At 47.0% G+C, this 18,292-nt stretch overlaps 1 protein-coding gene across 1 annotated transcript; it reads right to left on the reverse strand.

The window, feature by feature from the left end:
- Positions 1-10,312: 10,312 nt before the first annotated feature.
- On the reverse strand, positions 10,313-17,801 carry CHIT1 (chitinase 1). The gene is given in 7 exon segments (XM_025991690.2): positions 10,313-10,330; positions 13,721-13,755; positions 13,758-13,846; positions 14,858-14,982; positions 15,215-15,380; positions 16,984-17,040; positions 17,617-17,801. Coding segments are annotated over 7 exon segments (675 nt in total).
- Between the last annotated feature and the right edge of the window lie 491 nt (positions 17,802-18,292).

Genomic DNA, 18,292 nt, shown 5'->3' on the forward strand with positions numbered 1-18,292 from the left:
GAACCCCAATAAAATGTAGATTTTTCCTTCTGAGGCTGTCATTTATTTCCCTTAACTTATACTCATGAAAAAAAAAAAAACTTGTACTCATGATCTTTTAATTGTTATTCTCTTTTTCCTCAGTTTCCCTCCTTGCCATCAACTTGTCTTTTTTTGAAGGTGAAATTTTATTTTATCTTTTTTTAATAATAAATTTATTATTTTTTAATCATAAATTTATTTTTTATTGGTGTTCAATTCACCAACATACAGAATAACACCCAGTCCCCATCCCGTCAAGTGCCCCCCTCAGTGCCCGTCACCCATTCACCCCCAAACCCCACCCTCCTCCCCTTCCACCACCCCTAGTTCGTTTCCCAGAATTAGGAGTCTTTATGTTCTGTCTCCCTTTCTGATATTTCCTACCCATTTCAGATAAGAAGCTTTTGCACAGCAAAGGATACAGTCAACAAAACTAAAAGAGAACCTACAGAATCGGAGAAGATATTTGCAAATGATGTGTCAGATAAAGGGTTCTTTTCCAAGATCTATAAAGAACTTATTAAACTCAACACCAAAGAAACACAAACAATCCAATCATGAAATGGGCAAAAGACATGAACAGAAATCTCACAGAGGAAGACATAGACATGGCCAACACGCACATGAGAAAATGCTCTGCATCACTTGCCATCAGGGAAATACAAATCAAAACCACATGAGATACCACCTCACACCAGTGAGAATGGGGAAAATTAACAAGGCAGGAAACCACAAATGTTGGAGAGGATGCGGAGAAAAGGGAACCCTCTTACACTGTTGGTGGGAATGTGAACTGGTGCAGCCACTCTGGAAAACTGTGTGGAGGTTCCTCAAAGAGTTAAAAATAGACCTGCCCTACGACCCAGCAATTGCACTGTTGGGGATTTACTCCAAAGATACAGATGCAATGAAACACTGGGACACCTGCACCCCGATGTTTATAGCAGCAATGTCCACAATAAATTTATTTTTTTATTGGTGTTCAATTTGCCAACATACAGAATAACACCCAGTGCTCATCCTGTCAAGTGCCCCCCTCAGTGGCCCGCCACCCAGTCACCCCCACACCCCGCCCTCCTCCCCTTCCACCACCCCTAGTCCGTTTCCCAGAGTTAGGAGTCTTCCATGGTCTGTCTCCCTTTCTGCTATTTCCTACCCATTTCTTCTCCCTTCCCCTCTATTCCCTTTCACTATTATTTATATTCCCCAAATGAATGAGACCATATAATGTTTGTCCTTCTCCGACTGACTTATTTCACTTATTTCAAAGAACCAACTCCTGGTTTTGTTAATCTGTTCTACAGTTCTTCTGGTCTCTATTTCATTGAGTTCTGCCCGAATCTTTGTTAACTCTCTTCTTCTGCCTGGTGTAGGTTTTTGTTTTTTGTTTTTCTTTTTGTTTTTTTTTATTTATGATAGTCACAGAGAGAGAGAGAGAGAGAGAGAGAGAGAGAGAGAGGCAGAGACACAGGCAGAGGGAGAAGCAGGCTCCATGCACCGGGAGCCTGACGTGGGATTCGATCCCGGGTCTCCAGGATCGCGCCCTGGGCCAAAGGCAGGCGCCAAACCGCTGCGCCACCCAGGGATCCCCCTGGTGTAGGTTTTATTTGCTGTTATTTCTCCACTTCCTTTAGGTGCAAGGTTAGCTTGTGTGTTTTAGTTTTTTTCCAATTTTTTGAGGAATGCTTGTATTGCAATGTATTTCCCCCTCAGGACTGCTTTTGCTGTATTCCAAAGATTTTGACCAGTTGTATCTTCATTCTCATTAGTTTCTATGAATCTCTTTAATTCTTCTCTAATTTCCTGGGTGACTCTTTCATCTTTTAGCAGGATGCTCTTTAACCTCCACGTTTGAACTTCATCCAAATTTCTTCTTGTGACTGAGTTGAAGTTTCAAAGTATTATGGTCTGAAAACATGCAGGGGACAATCCCAATCTTTTGGTATTGGTTGAGACCTGATTTGTGACCCAGTATATGGTCTATTCTGGAGAAAGTTCCATGTACACTTGAGAAGAATGTGTATTTAGTTGCTTTCGGATGTAAAGTTATGTAAATATCTGTGAAATCTATCTGGTCCAGTGTATCATTTAAAGCTCTTGTTTCTTTGGAAATGTTGTGCTTAGAAGGTCTGTCACTTGCAGAAAGCGCCGTGTTGACATCTCCCAGTGTTAGTGTATTTTTATCTAAAAATGTCTTTACTTTTGTTATCAATTGATTGATATACTTGTCAGCTCCCACATTAGGGGCATAAATATTCACAATTGTTAGGTCCTCTTTTTGGATAGATCCTTTAAGTATGATATAGTGTCCCTCTTCATCTCCTACTATGGTCTTTGGGATAAACTTCAATTTATCTGATACCTGCTTTCTTTTGTACACCATTAGAATGGTAAATTGTTCTCCAACCTTTCATTTTCAGGCTGTAGGTGTCCGTATGTCTAATATGAGTCTCTTGTCGACAGCAAATAAATGGTTTTTTTATCCAGTCTGAAACCTGCATATTTTGATGGGATCATTAAGCCCATTCACATTCAGAGTTACTATTGAAAGATATGAATTTAGTGTCATCATAATACCTATTCAGTCCCTGTTTTGGTGGATTATTTCTTTGGACTTCCTCTTTCTTTTACGGAGTCCCCCTTAATATTTCTTGCAGAGCTAGTTTGGTGGTCACTTATTCTTTCAGTTTCTGTATATCTTGGAAGCTCTTTATCTCTCCTTCTATTCTGAATGAGAGCCTTGATGGATAAAGTATTCTTGGCTGCATGTTCTTCTCATTTAGGATCCTGAATATACCCTTCCAGCCTTTTCTGGCCTGCCAGATCTCTGTGGAGAGTGCTGCTGTTAATCTAATATTTCTCCCCATATAAGTTAGGGATCTCTTGTCCCTTGCTGCTTAAAGATTTTCTCTTTATCTTTGGAATTTGCAAGTTTCACTATTAAATGTTGAGGTGTTGAATGGTTTTTATTGATTTTAGGGGGGACCTCTCTATCACCTGGATCTGAATGCCTATTTCCCTCTCCAAATTAGGGAAGTCCTCAGCTATGATTGTTCGAATGTGCTTTCTAGTCCTCTGTCTCTCTCGGCACCCTCTGGAACCCCAATTAAATGTAGATTTTTTTTTCCTTCTGAAGCTGTCATTTATGTCCCTTAATCTTTCCTCATGGTCTTTTTTTTAAATAAATTTATTTTTCATTGCTGTTCAATTTGCCAACATACATACAGAATAACACCCAGTGCTCATCCCATCAAGTGCCCACCTCAGTGCCCGTCACTCAGTCACCCCCACCCCCTGCCCACCTCCCCTTCCACCACCCCTAGTTTGTTTCCCAGAGTTAGGAGTCTCTCATGTTCTGTCTCCCTTTCTGATATTTCCCACACTTATTGTTTCTCCTTTCCCCTTTATTCCCTTTCACTATTTTTTATATTCCCCAAGTGAATGAGACCATATAATGTTTGTCCTTCTCCCATTGACTTATTTCACTCAGCATAATACCCTCCAGTTCCATCCATGTCAAAGCAAATGGTGGGTATTTGTCGTTTCTAATGGCTGAGGAATATTCCATTGTATACATAGACCACATCTTCTTTATCCATTCATCTTTCGATGGACACCTTGGCTCCTTCCACAGTTTGGCTATTGTGGACATTGCTGCTAAAAACATCGGGGTGCAGGTACCCTGCTGCTTCACTGCATCTGAATCTTTGGGGTAAATCCCCAGCAGTGCAATTGCTGGGTCGTAGGGCAGATCTATTTTTAACTCTTTGAGGAACTTCCACATAGTTTTCCAGAGTGGCTGCACCAGTTCACATTCCCACCAACAGTGCAAGAGGGTTCCCCTTTCTCTGCATCCTCTCCAACATTTGTGGTTTCCTGCCTTGTTAATTTTCCCCATTCTCACTGGTGTGAGGTGGTATCTCATGTGGTTTTGATTTGTATTTCCCTGATGACAAGTGATGCAGAGCATTTTCTCATGTGCTTGTTGGCCATGTCTATGTCTTCCTCTGTGAGATTTCTGTTCATGTCTTTTGCCCATTTCATGATTGGATTGTTTGTGTTTCTTTGGTGTTGAGTTTAATAAGTTCTTTATAGATCTTGGAAACTAGTCCTTTATCTGATATATCATTTGCAAATATCTTCTCCCATTCTGTAGATTGTCTTTTAGTTTTGTTGATTGTATCCTTTGCTTTTAATTGTTTTTCTCTTTTTTCCTCAGCTTCCTTCCTTGCCATAAACTTGCCTTCTATGTCACTCACTCTTTCTTCTACCTCATTAACTCTCTTCATTAAGACCCTTCCAGTTTGGATTGCATCTCATTTAATTGATTTTTAATATCAGCCCGATTAGATCTAAATTCTGCAGTCATGAAGTCTCTAGGGTCATTTATGCTTTTTTCCAGAGCCACCAGTAGCTTTATAATTATGCTTCTGAATTGGCTTTCTGACAATCAAATTATAATCCAAATTCTGTAACTCTGTGGCAGAGTAGTCTTTCTGATTCTTTCTTTTGTGGTGTGTTTCTTCTTTCTAGTCACTTTTTTTCATTGCAGAGTGGCTAAAAATGAGTTGTTCTGGGAAAAGGAATGAAAAAAAAGAAAGAAAAAAAGGAGGGGGTAAACTCTGGTTCTATATACTGTAAATCCCTTGACTTCCCCTGGAGCTTTCCAGCAGTGCTTGGTCAAAAACTTGCTCTTCCCCTGTTTTTCCAGCTGGTCTTTTGGAGGAGGAGCCTGCTGCACTGATTCTCAGGTGTATGCACCTGAGGAAGCTGCCCCACCCCCTGCCAGGTGCACGGCTCAGTGGGAGCTGTTTATCCTTTGGGGCCCCTGTTCCCTGGCGGCCCCACTCTGTCCCAGGTACAGGGTGACACCAGGAGGAACAACAACACTGGTGGTGGCCAGGTCTACAGCTGTGGAGTCAGCTCCCACAGTAACTACTGCACTCTTCCATTCCACACTAGCCTGGATGCTCTGGGGGCAGAGGTGCTGATCTGCACAGCTGGGGGTGCCTGGGCACAGGAGAGTCCTCACTGTCCTGTTCCTTCCCTGCCTCCACCTGCCCCGGCAGGAGTTCAGGATCCTGGGCTGTGTCCCCTTGGTGCCCTGGGATCTGGGCCCTGCACTGCTGAAATCACGCTTCCAGGGCCACAGTTCCCGAAGGCAGCAGGGTACAACCCCCTCCATCTGGAGCCGCCACCTGATCTTCTCCTGAGGCCCTGCCAGCCTTGCACTTCAGCTCTTTACTAAGCTCAGTCCACAGTCTGTGGTGCACTCTCCCCTGGGTGCACTTCCTCTTTTAGTGACTCTGGGAGACTGGAGGCTCCACTGCCCCTCCTGTACTTCTGCCTGATTTCCCTGGAAAGAATCTGGTGAGGAATTTTAAAGTTCCTGCTTCTCCAGGACTGGGCTTTCCTGTCCTGGAGGCTTTCACCACCTGGCCTTAGACCGGCTCCTCGAAGGGGCCCCTCCCACACTGGATTCTTTTTTATTTATTTTTTCTGCCCTTCTACCTTGTTAGAAGTACAAACTCTTCTCTTTGTCATGGTCCAACTGTTCTCTCTTTAAATCTCAGGTCGAATTTGTAGGTTTTCAGGATGATTTGAAAGTTATCTAGGTAAGTTGATGGGGACAGGTGACTTGGGGACCCTACTCCTCCACCATATTGCCCTACTCCCCCTGCATTACCTTTTGACAAGTGTACCTCCCCGGACCAACTCCCCAGTGGCACTGTCCCCGGAACAGGTCGCACCAGGCCATCGGGCCAGGCTCTTGGTGCCAGAAGCAAGAGCCCCTTGGGGCTCACCACCGCCCCCCCCTCCCCCGCCTCACCTGATCAGTGAAAAAATGGTAAGAGTAGTGATATTTCACCAGCCGCCCTCAAGGCAGGTGGACTCCACCTCGCCCCCTTGAGGGGACAGAGGGGCTCCAGGGACCTCCCACTTATTCTACACCTCTCATGTCTCTTAATTATGCCAAACTAGAGTCAAGCTCAACAGGTCTTCTTTCTGTGCTGATTCTGCCAAGCCTATTCCCTTGGCTGTGGTTTCTCTGGATAGTAGGTAGGGATAGTGGGAATCTCGTTCATCCATTCATGTGCGTCATTAATTATATGATGAGGCATTTGGCTACCTTAAGAGAGTCATAGTTACTTCCACCATTTACCCCAGCTTCTTTTAATTTCTTCATTTTGACATTCAGAGCACTGGGCAGAAATCACTTTGAGTTAACACCCACCACTGGCCTTTGCAATGCTTAGTTTTAATTAAACAGTCGGATTCCCCTGGTCCACGCCAGTTCTAAGTCAGCTGCTAGACACCAGCAGAGGCAGGGCGCCTCCCGAACTGCGGCCTTGGGGCGGGCTCGTTGGGGGGGGGGGGACCACTGACGGGGCAAGGGTTGGGGAAGATGGGGGACAGAACCCCCGGCGGCACCCCACCCCCACCCCCAGTGCATCCACAACAGGATGCGCCTGAACCCGCTGGACTCCCACGGTGCAGCCTCCATGCCCACCACAGCTGGGTTCATCCACTTGAAGGGCCCCACTCACGTCCAGAGTCCCCGCTGCCACTGCCGCTGCCACCACCAGCCCCCTGAGTGCCTGGGCCCTGAAGGTATCTCCTCTGCTGGTGCCTCCACACCCCACCTACCACCCCCACCCCAGGAGGGGAAGGGGAGAGAGGAGAGTGGGGGTAGCCGCAGGGTTTGGGGTGGAGGAGGGCTGCAGGGGCAGGCCCAGTGGGGGTGCCCCAGGCATGTGTGGGGTAATGGTTCCTCATCCAGCCAAGGTGGGTGCCCAGCCATGCTTCGTACCCCAACCCAACCCACCCAGTCCTTAGAGCCAATTCTTATCCCAAAGTTATGGATCTGGCTTGCCAACTTCCCTTAACTACATTGTTCCAACATGCCAGAGGCTGTTCCCCTTGGAGACCTGCTGCAGATATGGATATGGCCCAGCGCAAGATTTACACCCTCTCCCCTGGATTTTCAAGGGCCAACGAGAGCTCATGGGACACTACCAGAACCACGATGTTTTCCAAAGCACAGGTCTCTCTCTCAGGGCAATCCCATTCCAGGGCACCTTGCCCTTCACAAAGAAAAGAGAACTCTTTTCCGGGATCCCGCCAGCTTCTCTGGGATCCATTGCTTACCACACTGGATGCCTTGAGGTACCCATCTCCACCACTCCGGATTTGGAGATCTGAACCCAACTCTCTTTCGATCTGCTGAGGGCAACAGAGGCCATCATCTATCCCTTCAGAAGAGCACTCACCCATTTCTCAGGACCAGCTGACCCATGTTCAACTGCTGCTCACATGGAACCTTTCTCCACTTCGGCCTTCAAGGTTCTCATTTGAATAATTGCCACCACCACCAAGATCTGCACCTGCGGTGGCTTCACCTAGGCCCAAGCCCTAGGCTTCAAGGTTCACTGCAGTGACCCTCTTACTCATCTTAGCATAGCGTCCATGTGGTGGGGGTTGGGGAAATCTGCGGGGCCCCTTCGAAGGAAAACCACCGTGCGCTCCCCACCCCGCCTGCTCCTGTCCTTCTTGCACCCATCACTGGCTGCCAGTGATGGCCAATTATGGGCCTGATGCTCCAGTGCAAATCTATTTTCAGGATAAGTTGAATTGGCAGGTGAGTTGTTATACACTCCTTAGTAGATTCCAACTTCTGTGCCACTGCCCTGCTGTCTATATCAAACAACACATTTTCTGGGGTCTGATGAGCATTGGCATTGGGTGCCTTAACCCAGCATTTGGTTCATCCCGCAGCGCCAGTTCTGCTTACCAAAAGTGGCCTACTAGGCACTCTCATTCCACACCCAGCTCCATGCCAGCGAGCCAGCTTCTTACCCATTAAAAGTTTGAGAATAGGTTGAGATCATTTCAGCCCCATGACTTCTAATCCTTCACTTTACCAGATAAAACTGCGTGGGCTCATGTGTGAGAGTGCCAGCTATCCTGAGGGAAACTTCAGAGGGAACCAGCTACTAGATTGTTTGATTAATCTCTCCCCATTATACTCTGGTCAGATGACCTATTTGCACTTCAGGACCACTACAGACCTCCACCAGTTTCCTCTGGGTTCAGGGTAGGGGTAGGCATAGGAGTACATTAGGATGGGGTAGGGGTAAGCGTCGGGGTAGGGGTAAGGTATGTTTAGGGGTATAAATGGGGTAGGGGTAAGATTAAGTTTAGTGTTTAGGTTTATGGGTTGGTGTGGGGGTAGTATGAGGGATAGGAAATTGAGTAGGAGAATAGTTAGGGTATGAGTAGGGTTATGGTTATTTTAGGTGTAGAAGTAAGTGTAGGAGTAGGGTTATGTAGGGGTAGGGTAGGGGTAGGGATTGGATGTAGGGGTGGTGTTGTATTAGGATTATGGTAGGGTTAGAGATAGGGTAGAGGTAGTGGTAGGAGTATCATTAGTGGTAGGTTTGGGGTAGGGGTATGTGAAGGGGTAAGAGTAGGGGTAGGGTTGGGGTAGGGCTGGGTTAAGGTGAGATAGATGTAGGGGTATGGGTAGGAATAGGAGTATGGGTAGAGTTAATAGTAGGTGTAGTGTTAGCATTAGAGTTAAAGGTAGGTGTAGGGTATGGGTAGGCGTAGGGGTAGAGTTAGAGGTAAGGATACATGTAGGGGTAGGGGTAGGATTAGGGGTGGTTTGGGGTAGGTGTAGGGTTAGAGGAATGTGTAGGGTTATGTGTAGGAGTATATTACAGGTAGAAGTAAGTTAGGGTTAGGGTATAGTTAGGGGTAGTTGTAGGGGTAGTATTAGGGGTAGGGAAACTAGTAGGGGTAGAGGTATGGAGGTGTGGAGTTATGGTTATGATAAGGTGTATGTGTAGGAGTAGTGATAAGAGTAACTTTAGGGGTAGGAGTGGGATTAGGTTTAGGGGTAGGATAGATTTAGTGGTATGGATATGAGTACAAGTTGGCGTAGGGTATGGTAGAGTTTTGATTAGGATTAGGTGTACATGGAGGTGTACGGGTATGAATAGGGTTAGGGGTAGATTTATGGGTAGGGTAGGTGTAGTGTTAGGGGTAGATGTAGGGGTAGTAGTAGTTTTAGGGCTGGGGTTGGGGTAGGTTTAGAGTAGGGGTAGTGTTAGGTGTAGCCATCGGTTAAGAGTAGGGATTGGGGTAGGGTAGAGATAGTGTTAAGGGTTGGGTTAGGGGTAGGCATATGCATAGGGTTAGGAATTGGGTAAAGGTAGGTGTACAGGTAGGGTAGAGTGAATGTTGATGTTAGATGTAGGGGTAGGGGTCATGGTAGTAATAGAGTTAGGGTTAGAAATTAAGGTATGGGTATGGTTAAGGGTCAGGGTAGTGGTAATGGTAGGAGTACCATAGAGGCTGTGGTAGGGGTAGGAGTAGTGTTTAGGTAGGGATAGGGTAATGGTTAGGGTTAGTGTAGGGGTAGGGATGGTGGTAGGTGTAGGAGTAGGATTAGCGGCAGGTGTAGGGGTGGGTTTAGGTAGAATTGTGTAGGGTTAGAGATAGGTGTAGGGTTAGGGGTAGGATAGTGTTAGGGGTGAGAGTAGGGTTTAGGGTAGGGGTAGTGGTAGGTTTAGTATTAGGTATAAGCATAGGATTAGGAGTAGCATTATGGATGGGGTAGGGGTAGCGGTAGTGGTAGGGGTAGTGATAGGTTTAGGATTGGTGCTAGGGGTAGGTTTATGGTTAGGGATTTGGGTAGGAAAGGGTTAAGATTAGGTTAGGGTTGGAGTTAGGTGTATGGTTAGGGTTAAGAGTAGGGAAAGGGTAGGTGTAGGTGTAGGCATAGGCTTGGGGTAGGTTTAGGCATAGCATTAGGTTAGGGGTAGGATTAGGTAGATGGGTAAGGGTAGGGGTATGGATATAGGTAAGGAAGTGGTAGGGGTATGTGTAGGTTAGGGGTTGAGGTAGGGGTAGGATATGTTTAGTGGTATAGATAGGGGTAGGAGTAGAGGTAAGATTAAGTTTAGTATTAGGGTAGGGTTAGGGGTGGTATAGGGATAGTGGTAGTGTTAGGGGTATGTATACAAGTAGGGGTAGGGGTAGGGCATGGATGGGGGAGGGGGAAGGGTATATGTAGAGGGCAGTTTAGCAGTAGTGGTAGTAGTAGTGTTAGGGGTAGGATTTAGGTATAGGTTTAGGTGTAGGAGTAGGATTTGGGATAGGGGTAGTAGGGTTAGGGGTTGTGGTAGGTATAGGAGTAGGGTTAGCAGTAGGTATAGGGGTAGGCTTAGGGTAGGGTTAGGATTAAGGGTAGGGTAGTGGCAGAAGTGGGTTAGGGGTAGTGGTAGGGTTAATAGTAGGTGTAGGCCTAGGGTTAGAGGTACATTACAGTTAGGGTATGGGTAGGGATAGTGGTGGGTTTATTTTTTTTAAAGATTTATTTATTCGTGATAGACACACACACACACACACACACAGAAAGAAAGAGAGAAAAAGAAAGAGAAAGAGAGAGGCAGAGGGAGAAGCAGGCTCCATGCAGGGAGCCCGACGCGGGACTGAATCCCAGGTCTCCAGGATCACACCCCAGGCTGCAGGCGGCACTAAACCGTTGTGCCACTGGGGCTGCTCATAGTGGTGGTTTTAGAGTTGGTGTTAGGGGTAGGTTTATCGTTAAGGATATGGGTAGGAAAGGGTTAAGGTTAGGTGTAGGGTTAGAAGTAGGTTTATTATTAGGGGTAAGAGTAGGGATTAGGTAGGGACAGGCATGGTGTTGGTCTTAGATTTAGGGGTAGCATTGGGGGTAGGAGTAGGATTAGGTAGATGGTTAGGGGTAGGGGTACAGATGGGAAATGGTAGGGTTAGGGGTAGGGGTATGCATAGTGTTAGGGGTAGGAGTAGGAGTAGGAATAGGAATAGGAGTCAGGTTAGGGGTAGGGGTATGGGTACATGTGGGGTTAGACATAGGGGTTGGGGTAGGTGTAGGGGTAGGTTAAGGGGTAGATGTAAGGGTAGGGGTAGGTTTAGGTTTATGGGTAGCTCTCTGAATCAAGGTTTCCTTGAATGTAACTTTCAACTATCCCCTCTTATAACGGCGTTAAAACCTATCTCGAAAGGAGTTGTGAAGGCACAATGCAAATGCGTTGTACTTTCCTCTGAGAGACAAGCATTCCTGGAATATAGCTTTCAACTAGTCCCCATCTTAAGGGAGTTAGAACCTATCTCAACAGTGGGTGTAGAGGCACAATGGAAATGCACTGTGCTTAACTGTGGGGAAAAAAACTTTCCTTAAACACAGCACTCAACTAGTCTTTAATATAAGGAAGTTGCACGGCAGAGTCCTGGTGAGGGGCAAGGAGAGACAGGGTTAGCTTACTTTGCCTTTGGCCTGGTTCTGGCCACACAAACCTGGAGGCTTCAGAGTAGCTTCACAGGCCTTATTAGTGTTCTGATCCTTCCTTGTCTTCTTTATGTCCTATCTCAGATCCTTGACCCCAGAGAGAGAGAAGCTATGTGGCATTGTGGCCAAGAACATGAGCTTTGTAATCCAACAACCATTCATGGAGCCAATATTTAGCCATCATGTGGCTGGCTAGCTGCTTGGGATACATCAATGAGTAAAGTATCTGAAATCCCTGCGTGGCTCAGCAACTTATTATGCAACCTTGCTGAGCCTCAGGCTTTGGGTCTGTAAAACAGAAACAACTAAAAGTGCAAGAATGTATAAAGGTCTGGCCTCACGCAGTGATGAGGAGCTGTGATCACACTTGTGCTCATTGTCATTTGAAGTTCCACTCTGAGTACAGGAGCAGGGAGTGTGGTCTGTTTTATTTATCTCTGTGTCCCTTGTGCCTAGGACAATGCTTGACATTCAGATGCTCAAACACAAAGGACAAATCAGTATGTGGCTCCTCATTCAGGGGTTCCCAATCTAAGGATGTGGAATAAATGAATACTGAGAACTCCTCCCTCCAGCCAGGATTACAGGTTTGCTTCCCCCACCAGAAGCTGCCTTGCTCAAGTCCAAGTCCTCCTGTTACTCCCTACACTCTTGGCACTTAAGTAGGGAACACTTTTCACTACATGTATCTGTATTTATTTCTTTTTGCTGCTCTACACAATTTATCTCTGATAAGACTGGAAATTTCCAAAGGCAGAGGGCAGGGCACCCTGCTAAGCTCTATGGCACTTTGTACAAATTTGGAAAAGTCAGGGCAGCCTGGGTAGCTCAGCAGTTTAGCGCTGCCTTCAGCCCAGGGTGTGATCCTGGAGACCCGGGATTGAGTCCCACATCAGGCTCCCTGCATGGAGCCTCCTTCTCCCTCTGCCTGTGTCTCTGCCTCTCTCTCTCTCTCTCCTCTCTGTGTATTCTCATGAATAAATAAATCTTTTTAAAAAATTTTTGGAAAAGTCACCCTCTGGCCAGAAGCAGTCCTGGGCACACAGTGCAGAGAGTAGAAGGCCAATTTGTAAAGAGGAGAAAGGCCTCCCTTCTCCCCACATGGATCCAGGGCACACAGCCTGGAGAACACAGTGCTGGTAGGACTTCAGGGCCCTCACCTCTCAGCTGAACATCTCTGGGTTTTTTCCAGCTGGGCTGGGCTTGCTTCCCTCCGGACCCACACAGATAGGGGTGCAGGGACTGGGCTCAGTGTGAATTATGGATGCATGACTCAGTCCCCAAACATGTGTCCCTTATTTGTGAAAGAGCCACAGAAGTCTAAGATGTTCTACCCCAGCTGGTACACTAAGACGTGGGCTCCCCAAAATTAAAAAGCATTTTTATTTAGAGTTTTTGTTTATTTGTTTATTAAAAAATAATATGGGGCAGCCCCGGTGGCTCAGCGGTTTAGCACCACCTTTGGCCCGGGGTGAGATCCTAGAGACCCGGGATCGAGTCCCACGTTGGGTTCCCTGCATGGAGCCTGCTTCTCCCTCTGCCTGTGTCTCTGCCTCTCTCTCTCTCATGAATAAATAAATAAATAAAAATTTAAAAATAATATGGTTGTTCTTAACTTTTAAAATGTAGAGTGGACTTATAAAAACCCTCTGGACTGCTCTGCCAGAGTGATCTGGGCAGGAAACCTCACCCCCACCCCAGTCTGAAACCAAACCTGCCTTTTCCAGGGGCTGGGGTAGGGACGGAGGCAGCTCTGCCCCAAGGGACATCCCTTGTTACCAACTTTCTGAGCTTCCACCTCCGAAAGCACCCTCCAGAAGGTCAATTAGAGTGACCCGGAAGGAGAATTTACCCATTGTCTTGAAGAAAATGGGATGGGGGTGTGAAGGAAGCAAGAAGTCATTTTCACTGGACATTCCAGCTCAAAGACAGCCTCCCTACTAGTCACTGCTTTGTTTGATGTTGTGATATTGGTTTGCTGTATTTAACATCAGCCAAGATGCTATGCAGAAATAGTTTCCCCTCAGCATTGGTACGAGACAGGAAAATAAACAAGCAAAGAAACAAAAAGTCCTGGCTACTCTGCACCCTGCTTGGTTATCCTACTTTTTGTTGCCATTAGGGCCTCAAGGCTCAAAAGAGGCCACCTGGGGGTGCTGGTGGCTAAGTGGGTTGAGCATCAGACTTTGGCTGGGGTTATGATCTCAAAATCCTAGATGGAGCCCCTCATGGGGCTTCTGCTTCTCCCTCTCCCTCTGCCCCTTCTCCCTCTCTCAAAAAAATAAATAAAATATTTTTTAAAAAGGCCACCTGACAGGGACTGTGGATGGGGAGTCCTGCCTCACCCCTGTAGCTACTCACCACATTCAATTCAGCTGCTGGCCCACTCTCCCCCACCTCTTGGAGAGGGGGTTGTCATGTCCTGTGATCTTCTTGTAAGAGCCATGGAAGTCGTAGGCCTTCATGAGGTTAATGAAATCTAGGTTCCTGCAGGAGGTGTGGAGGGAGGAGTGAGAGGCTAGTGAGCAGTCCCTCCTTGCTCCTTTCTGCCCTCATTGCAAGGCTGAGGAGGGGCCCTCATGGTAAGAGGCAGGGATGCAGGCTCACCCCGGGTTTTTTTTAAAAGATTTTTTTATTTATTCATTCATGACAGAGAGAGAGAGAGAGAGAGAGAGAGAGAGAGAGAGGCAGACACAGGCAGAGGGAGGAGCAGGCTCCATGCAGGGAGCCCGACATGGGACTCCATCCTGGGTCTCCAGGATCACACACTGGGCTGAAGGCGGCGCTAAACCACTGGGCTACCAGGGCTGCTGCCCTCACCCCAGGGGTTTTTAAAGAGGTGATCAGATAGCACTCCCTAGTTTCCCCCAAACCCCCAATATTGAGGCCATGGTCATTCAGACTGTGAGGGTGCCAGCTCCCACAAGCCCCTGCAGGACATCTCTTACCATTTGGGAGGGAAATAATGTGCACACGAATCACCTGGGAACCTCATTCAAACCCAGGCTCTAATTTAGGAGATCCCACACTGCTAATAGGCACCCAGGCACATGCTCAACACCTCAGGGAGCAGAAATCTAGATGACTCGTCCTCTTGCCTTCACTCTTGCCCTCCCAGGGTCCTTGATGTTAAAACTGAATTCCCCGGGGGGGTGGGGGTGAATGGGTGAGGGACACTGACAGGGGCACTTGGGGCACTTGACGGGATGAGCACTGGGTGTTATTCTGTATGTTGGAAAATTGAATACCAATAAAAAATAAATTTATTATTAAAAAAAAAAAACTGAATTCCCAAGGCAAAGGGCAAGTGTCCCAAAAGAGAGAATCGGAGTGGACATAGTGAGCCAATCCTTCCTGGATCTGCTGGCAGAAGGGTCGGACTTCCCCAAAATAATACCTTGCAGGTGAGCACCTGCTCTACTCCTGGGGCAGCTCAGCCTGCCATGGCCTCTCCCACCTCAGAGAGCACGGGTTCCATACCATCTGCCTGAGACCCACTGAACAATTTTATTCACCTTGTATTCAGCATCTATGTCCTTCCTCGTGGCAGGAACTGCTGCACTCAAAAGGAGGCGTTCCTTCCCCAAAGCCTGGGCTTCTTGTTGAAAGGCTTTGGCCAGGTCCTGTGGGAGCAGCTTAGAGTAAATATAGAGGCAGGAACCAGGCTGGCCCTTGGGGGCCCCAAGCAGATGTTCACTCTTGGGATTCTGAAAACTGATGGCAGGGCTGGTCTGTAGTATGTAAATATAGGAATCAGAGTACCCTGGGGACAGAGCAGCACCCATGTGTCTTGTGAGGCCACCGATCTGGGCACCCCTGGCCAACTGGGTGACCCCCTCCCACTCCCAGCCATACCTGCACCAGGGCTGTTAAGTGCTGCTTGTCTGAAGGTGGGCTCCCTCGGCTTCCTGGGTACTCTCAGTCAAGGTCAAGGCCATCAAAACCATATTTGCACAGAAACTTAATGGCTGAGTTGACAAAGGTCTGGCAGTTATTGACTGTAGCCACCCTATCTGTGAACCTTTGGTGGGGGGGGGGTGCGATGTAGGGCAGAGTGGACCTTCCTTGCTGATAGGAGGCTACTCTGTCCCTCGGAGGCAAGTGAGAAACTACTCGGGATATTTGTGGCTAGCTGTTCAGACCAGGAGGATACTGGGAGGACTGTTTCAGATGCTGCTGTGATACTCACTGTGGAGTTACTGGCCTGGCCTAGGACAAGAGACAATCTATAAGTGTTTCCTGCCCCCAGGGCACATTGACTTGCCTGGAGTTCTGCTTCCCAAAACTTTCCTTCCAGCAGCCGGCTGTCATATGTGTCCCTGCTCAGGGGATTGTTCTACCCTGAATCAGAGCTGGCTGTCACCCCAGCATGGAAGTTTAGGAAGGAAGAGCAATCAGTTTCTAAAATAAACAGAAGTATAGCAAGGTTAGGAAGGATATGGGTAACCCGAGAGCCTACTGCTCTCATTCCCTGGTAGGTTAACATGGTCATTTTCTTCAAACTCACATTTGTCAAATGCCTTGTGCTATTACTAGCTCAGAGCTCCTGGAAATTCCAAGCTGCCCCAGGAACCCCCTTCCCACATCCTTCTGATTCCCAGGATCCTGATAAGAAGTGTCACAAGGAAAAAAAAAAAAAAAAGAAGTGTCTCAAGGTTTTTTATAGACTGATCATATTTTGATTGGTTTTCTATTGATTTATTAATTTAAATAACAATACTTCCTAAGTGAGACCCATATCTCCAAGCTAAGGTCCTCTGTATTCCAACAAAAAATCTGCATATAAACAGTACTTGGGGAAAGTAGGTCACAAATTTCATCAGGTTTTCAAAACGGCTCATGATCCAAAAAATTTTAGAAAGAGTAGTTTAGAATCCGTGAATCTTACATTCTAGACTTTCTAGGAAAAGTCTAATTTCGGATATCTCATTTCATTATCTCTATAATCCCTCAGAAATGCCCTAGAAATGCCAAATTTTTGGCAGTCAAGCCCACTCTCACAAACTGCCTTTGACACCCAGAAGTGCAACAAAAATTCTCAGATAAGATATCCTTTCAGAATATCAGAAAGGGAGACAGAACATGAAAGACTCCTAACTCTGGGAAACGAACTAGGGGTGGTGGAAGGGGAGGTGGGCGGGGGGTAGGGGTGATTGGGTAATGGTCACTGAAGTGGGCACTTGACAGGATGAGCACTGGGTGTTATTCTATATGTTGGCAAATTGAACACCAATAAAAAAATAAATTTATATATATATAAAAAGATATCCTTTCAGAGCTCAGGAAATATATAGACACTATATGTTGTCTGGGAATCATTGGGACTCTCCTTCTACCCATTTTGTGGAGGAAGAGACTGAGGCCTGGAAAGAGGCCAAATCTCTCCTGTGGTCCTGGCAAGATGGGATGTGTAACAGCCCGGAGCTAAGCACCCTCCATGGCCTTCCTGATGAGGTACCAGAGCCCAAAAGGAAAGTCAGCCCCCAGAGTCCAGGCTCCCCTCCTGATCACCCCACTCTGACTATACTACAGCCTGGCCTGATTCTCTGGCCAGGGTTTTCTGGGGAGCAGAGTCAAATCCCCACCCAGTGGCTCTGCTGTACAGATGCCCATTCCCAACTCACTTCTGGGTGCCAAAGTTCCAGCCCCAGATGGAAAGCAGTGTCTTCAGCTTGGGGTTCCTAGGAAAGATAAAACAAATGCTGGAATTTATGGAATTTAGTGCCCAGCCAGCAACCAGGGCTCACCTCATTGACTGGGAAAGCAAGGAACAGTGGGTCTTCTGATGGGTGCTGATGGGGTGGGGGTTGTGTAAGTCCCTATACACAGAACCTGGATTGGGGGAGCTCTAGATTGGGAAAGAAGGGGCATGTTCCTGACTTCAAGGGCCTCCTATCTGGCTGGGGGGATATACACATAAAGAATGCAGGAAACCATAGATGGGGGTGGATCTGCAGAGAGGCTTTCTCACGGTGGTGATAGACTTGAGCTGAAGGATGGATAGATGTTAGGAGGAAGAAGATAATCATTCCCAGCAGAGGGAAATGGTTTCCCAACCCAGACCCCACTTAGCCCTAAACTAGAAGGGCTGTTAAGGAGTCCCTATCTACACCTACATCTTCCATATAAGCATGGGAAAGCCCAGAGAGGTGATGCCACTTGCCCAAAGCCACATAGCAGGTGGTAGAGGATTGAAGAGCTGGGGAAGAAGAGGTACCTGCTTTCTCTACCTCCCAACCCCCTCCAGAGCAGCTCACATCTTCAGGCCATTGAACTCCTGGTAGAACACCTCGTCATCCCACTCTATAGAGCTGAGCTGATGAGTGTTCATGCCTGCAAAGGCATAGATGAGGTGGGTGCACAGATTCGGGTTCATACCCTTGGGCAAGAAGCAAGCAGCCTCCTGTCTATACTTGACCCAGATGGTGAACTAGCAGACCATCTTGGTGGCATAATCTGGCCATTTGGGACAAGAAAATAAATGACAGCCATAAGGGTATGTGGAGACTGGCACTCACTGCCCAGGGCAGAACCTACATAATGCCTGGTGTTAAACGTAACACTTGATCTGCTGAAGGCAGGGAGGCAGAACATTCAAAATGCAGCTTGGAATACTTCAGAAGTTTAATTAAAGTGCAAATACATGAAGTAGCAGAGAAAAGGCCTCAGTTACTGCTCTGGGTTTATGTTTTAGTCTTGCTTTAAAAAGTTTTGCATCTGGGGATCCCTGGGTGGCTCAGCAGTTTAGTGCCTGCCTTTGGCCTGGGGCACGATCCTGTAGTCCCGGGATCGAGTCCCACGTCGGGCTCCGGCATGGAGCTTGCTTCTCCCTCCTCCTGTGTCTCTGCCTCTCTCTCTCTCTTTCTATGTCTATATAAATAAATAAATAAATAAATCTTTAAAAAAATAAATAAAGATATAAAGTTTTACATC

Source organism: Vulpes vulpes, chromosome 5 (genome assembly GCF_048418805.1).
Source record: "Vulpes vulpes isolate BD-2025 chromosome 5, VulVul3, whole genome shotgun sequence".
NCBI lineage: Eukaryota > Metazoa > Chordata > Mammalia > Carnivora > Canidae > Vulpes > Vulpes vulpes.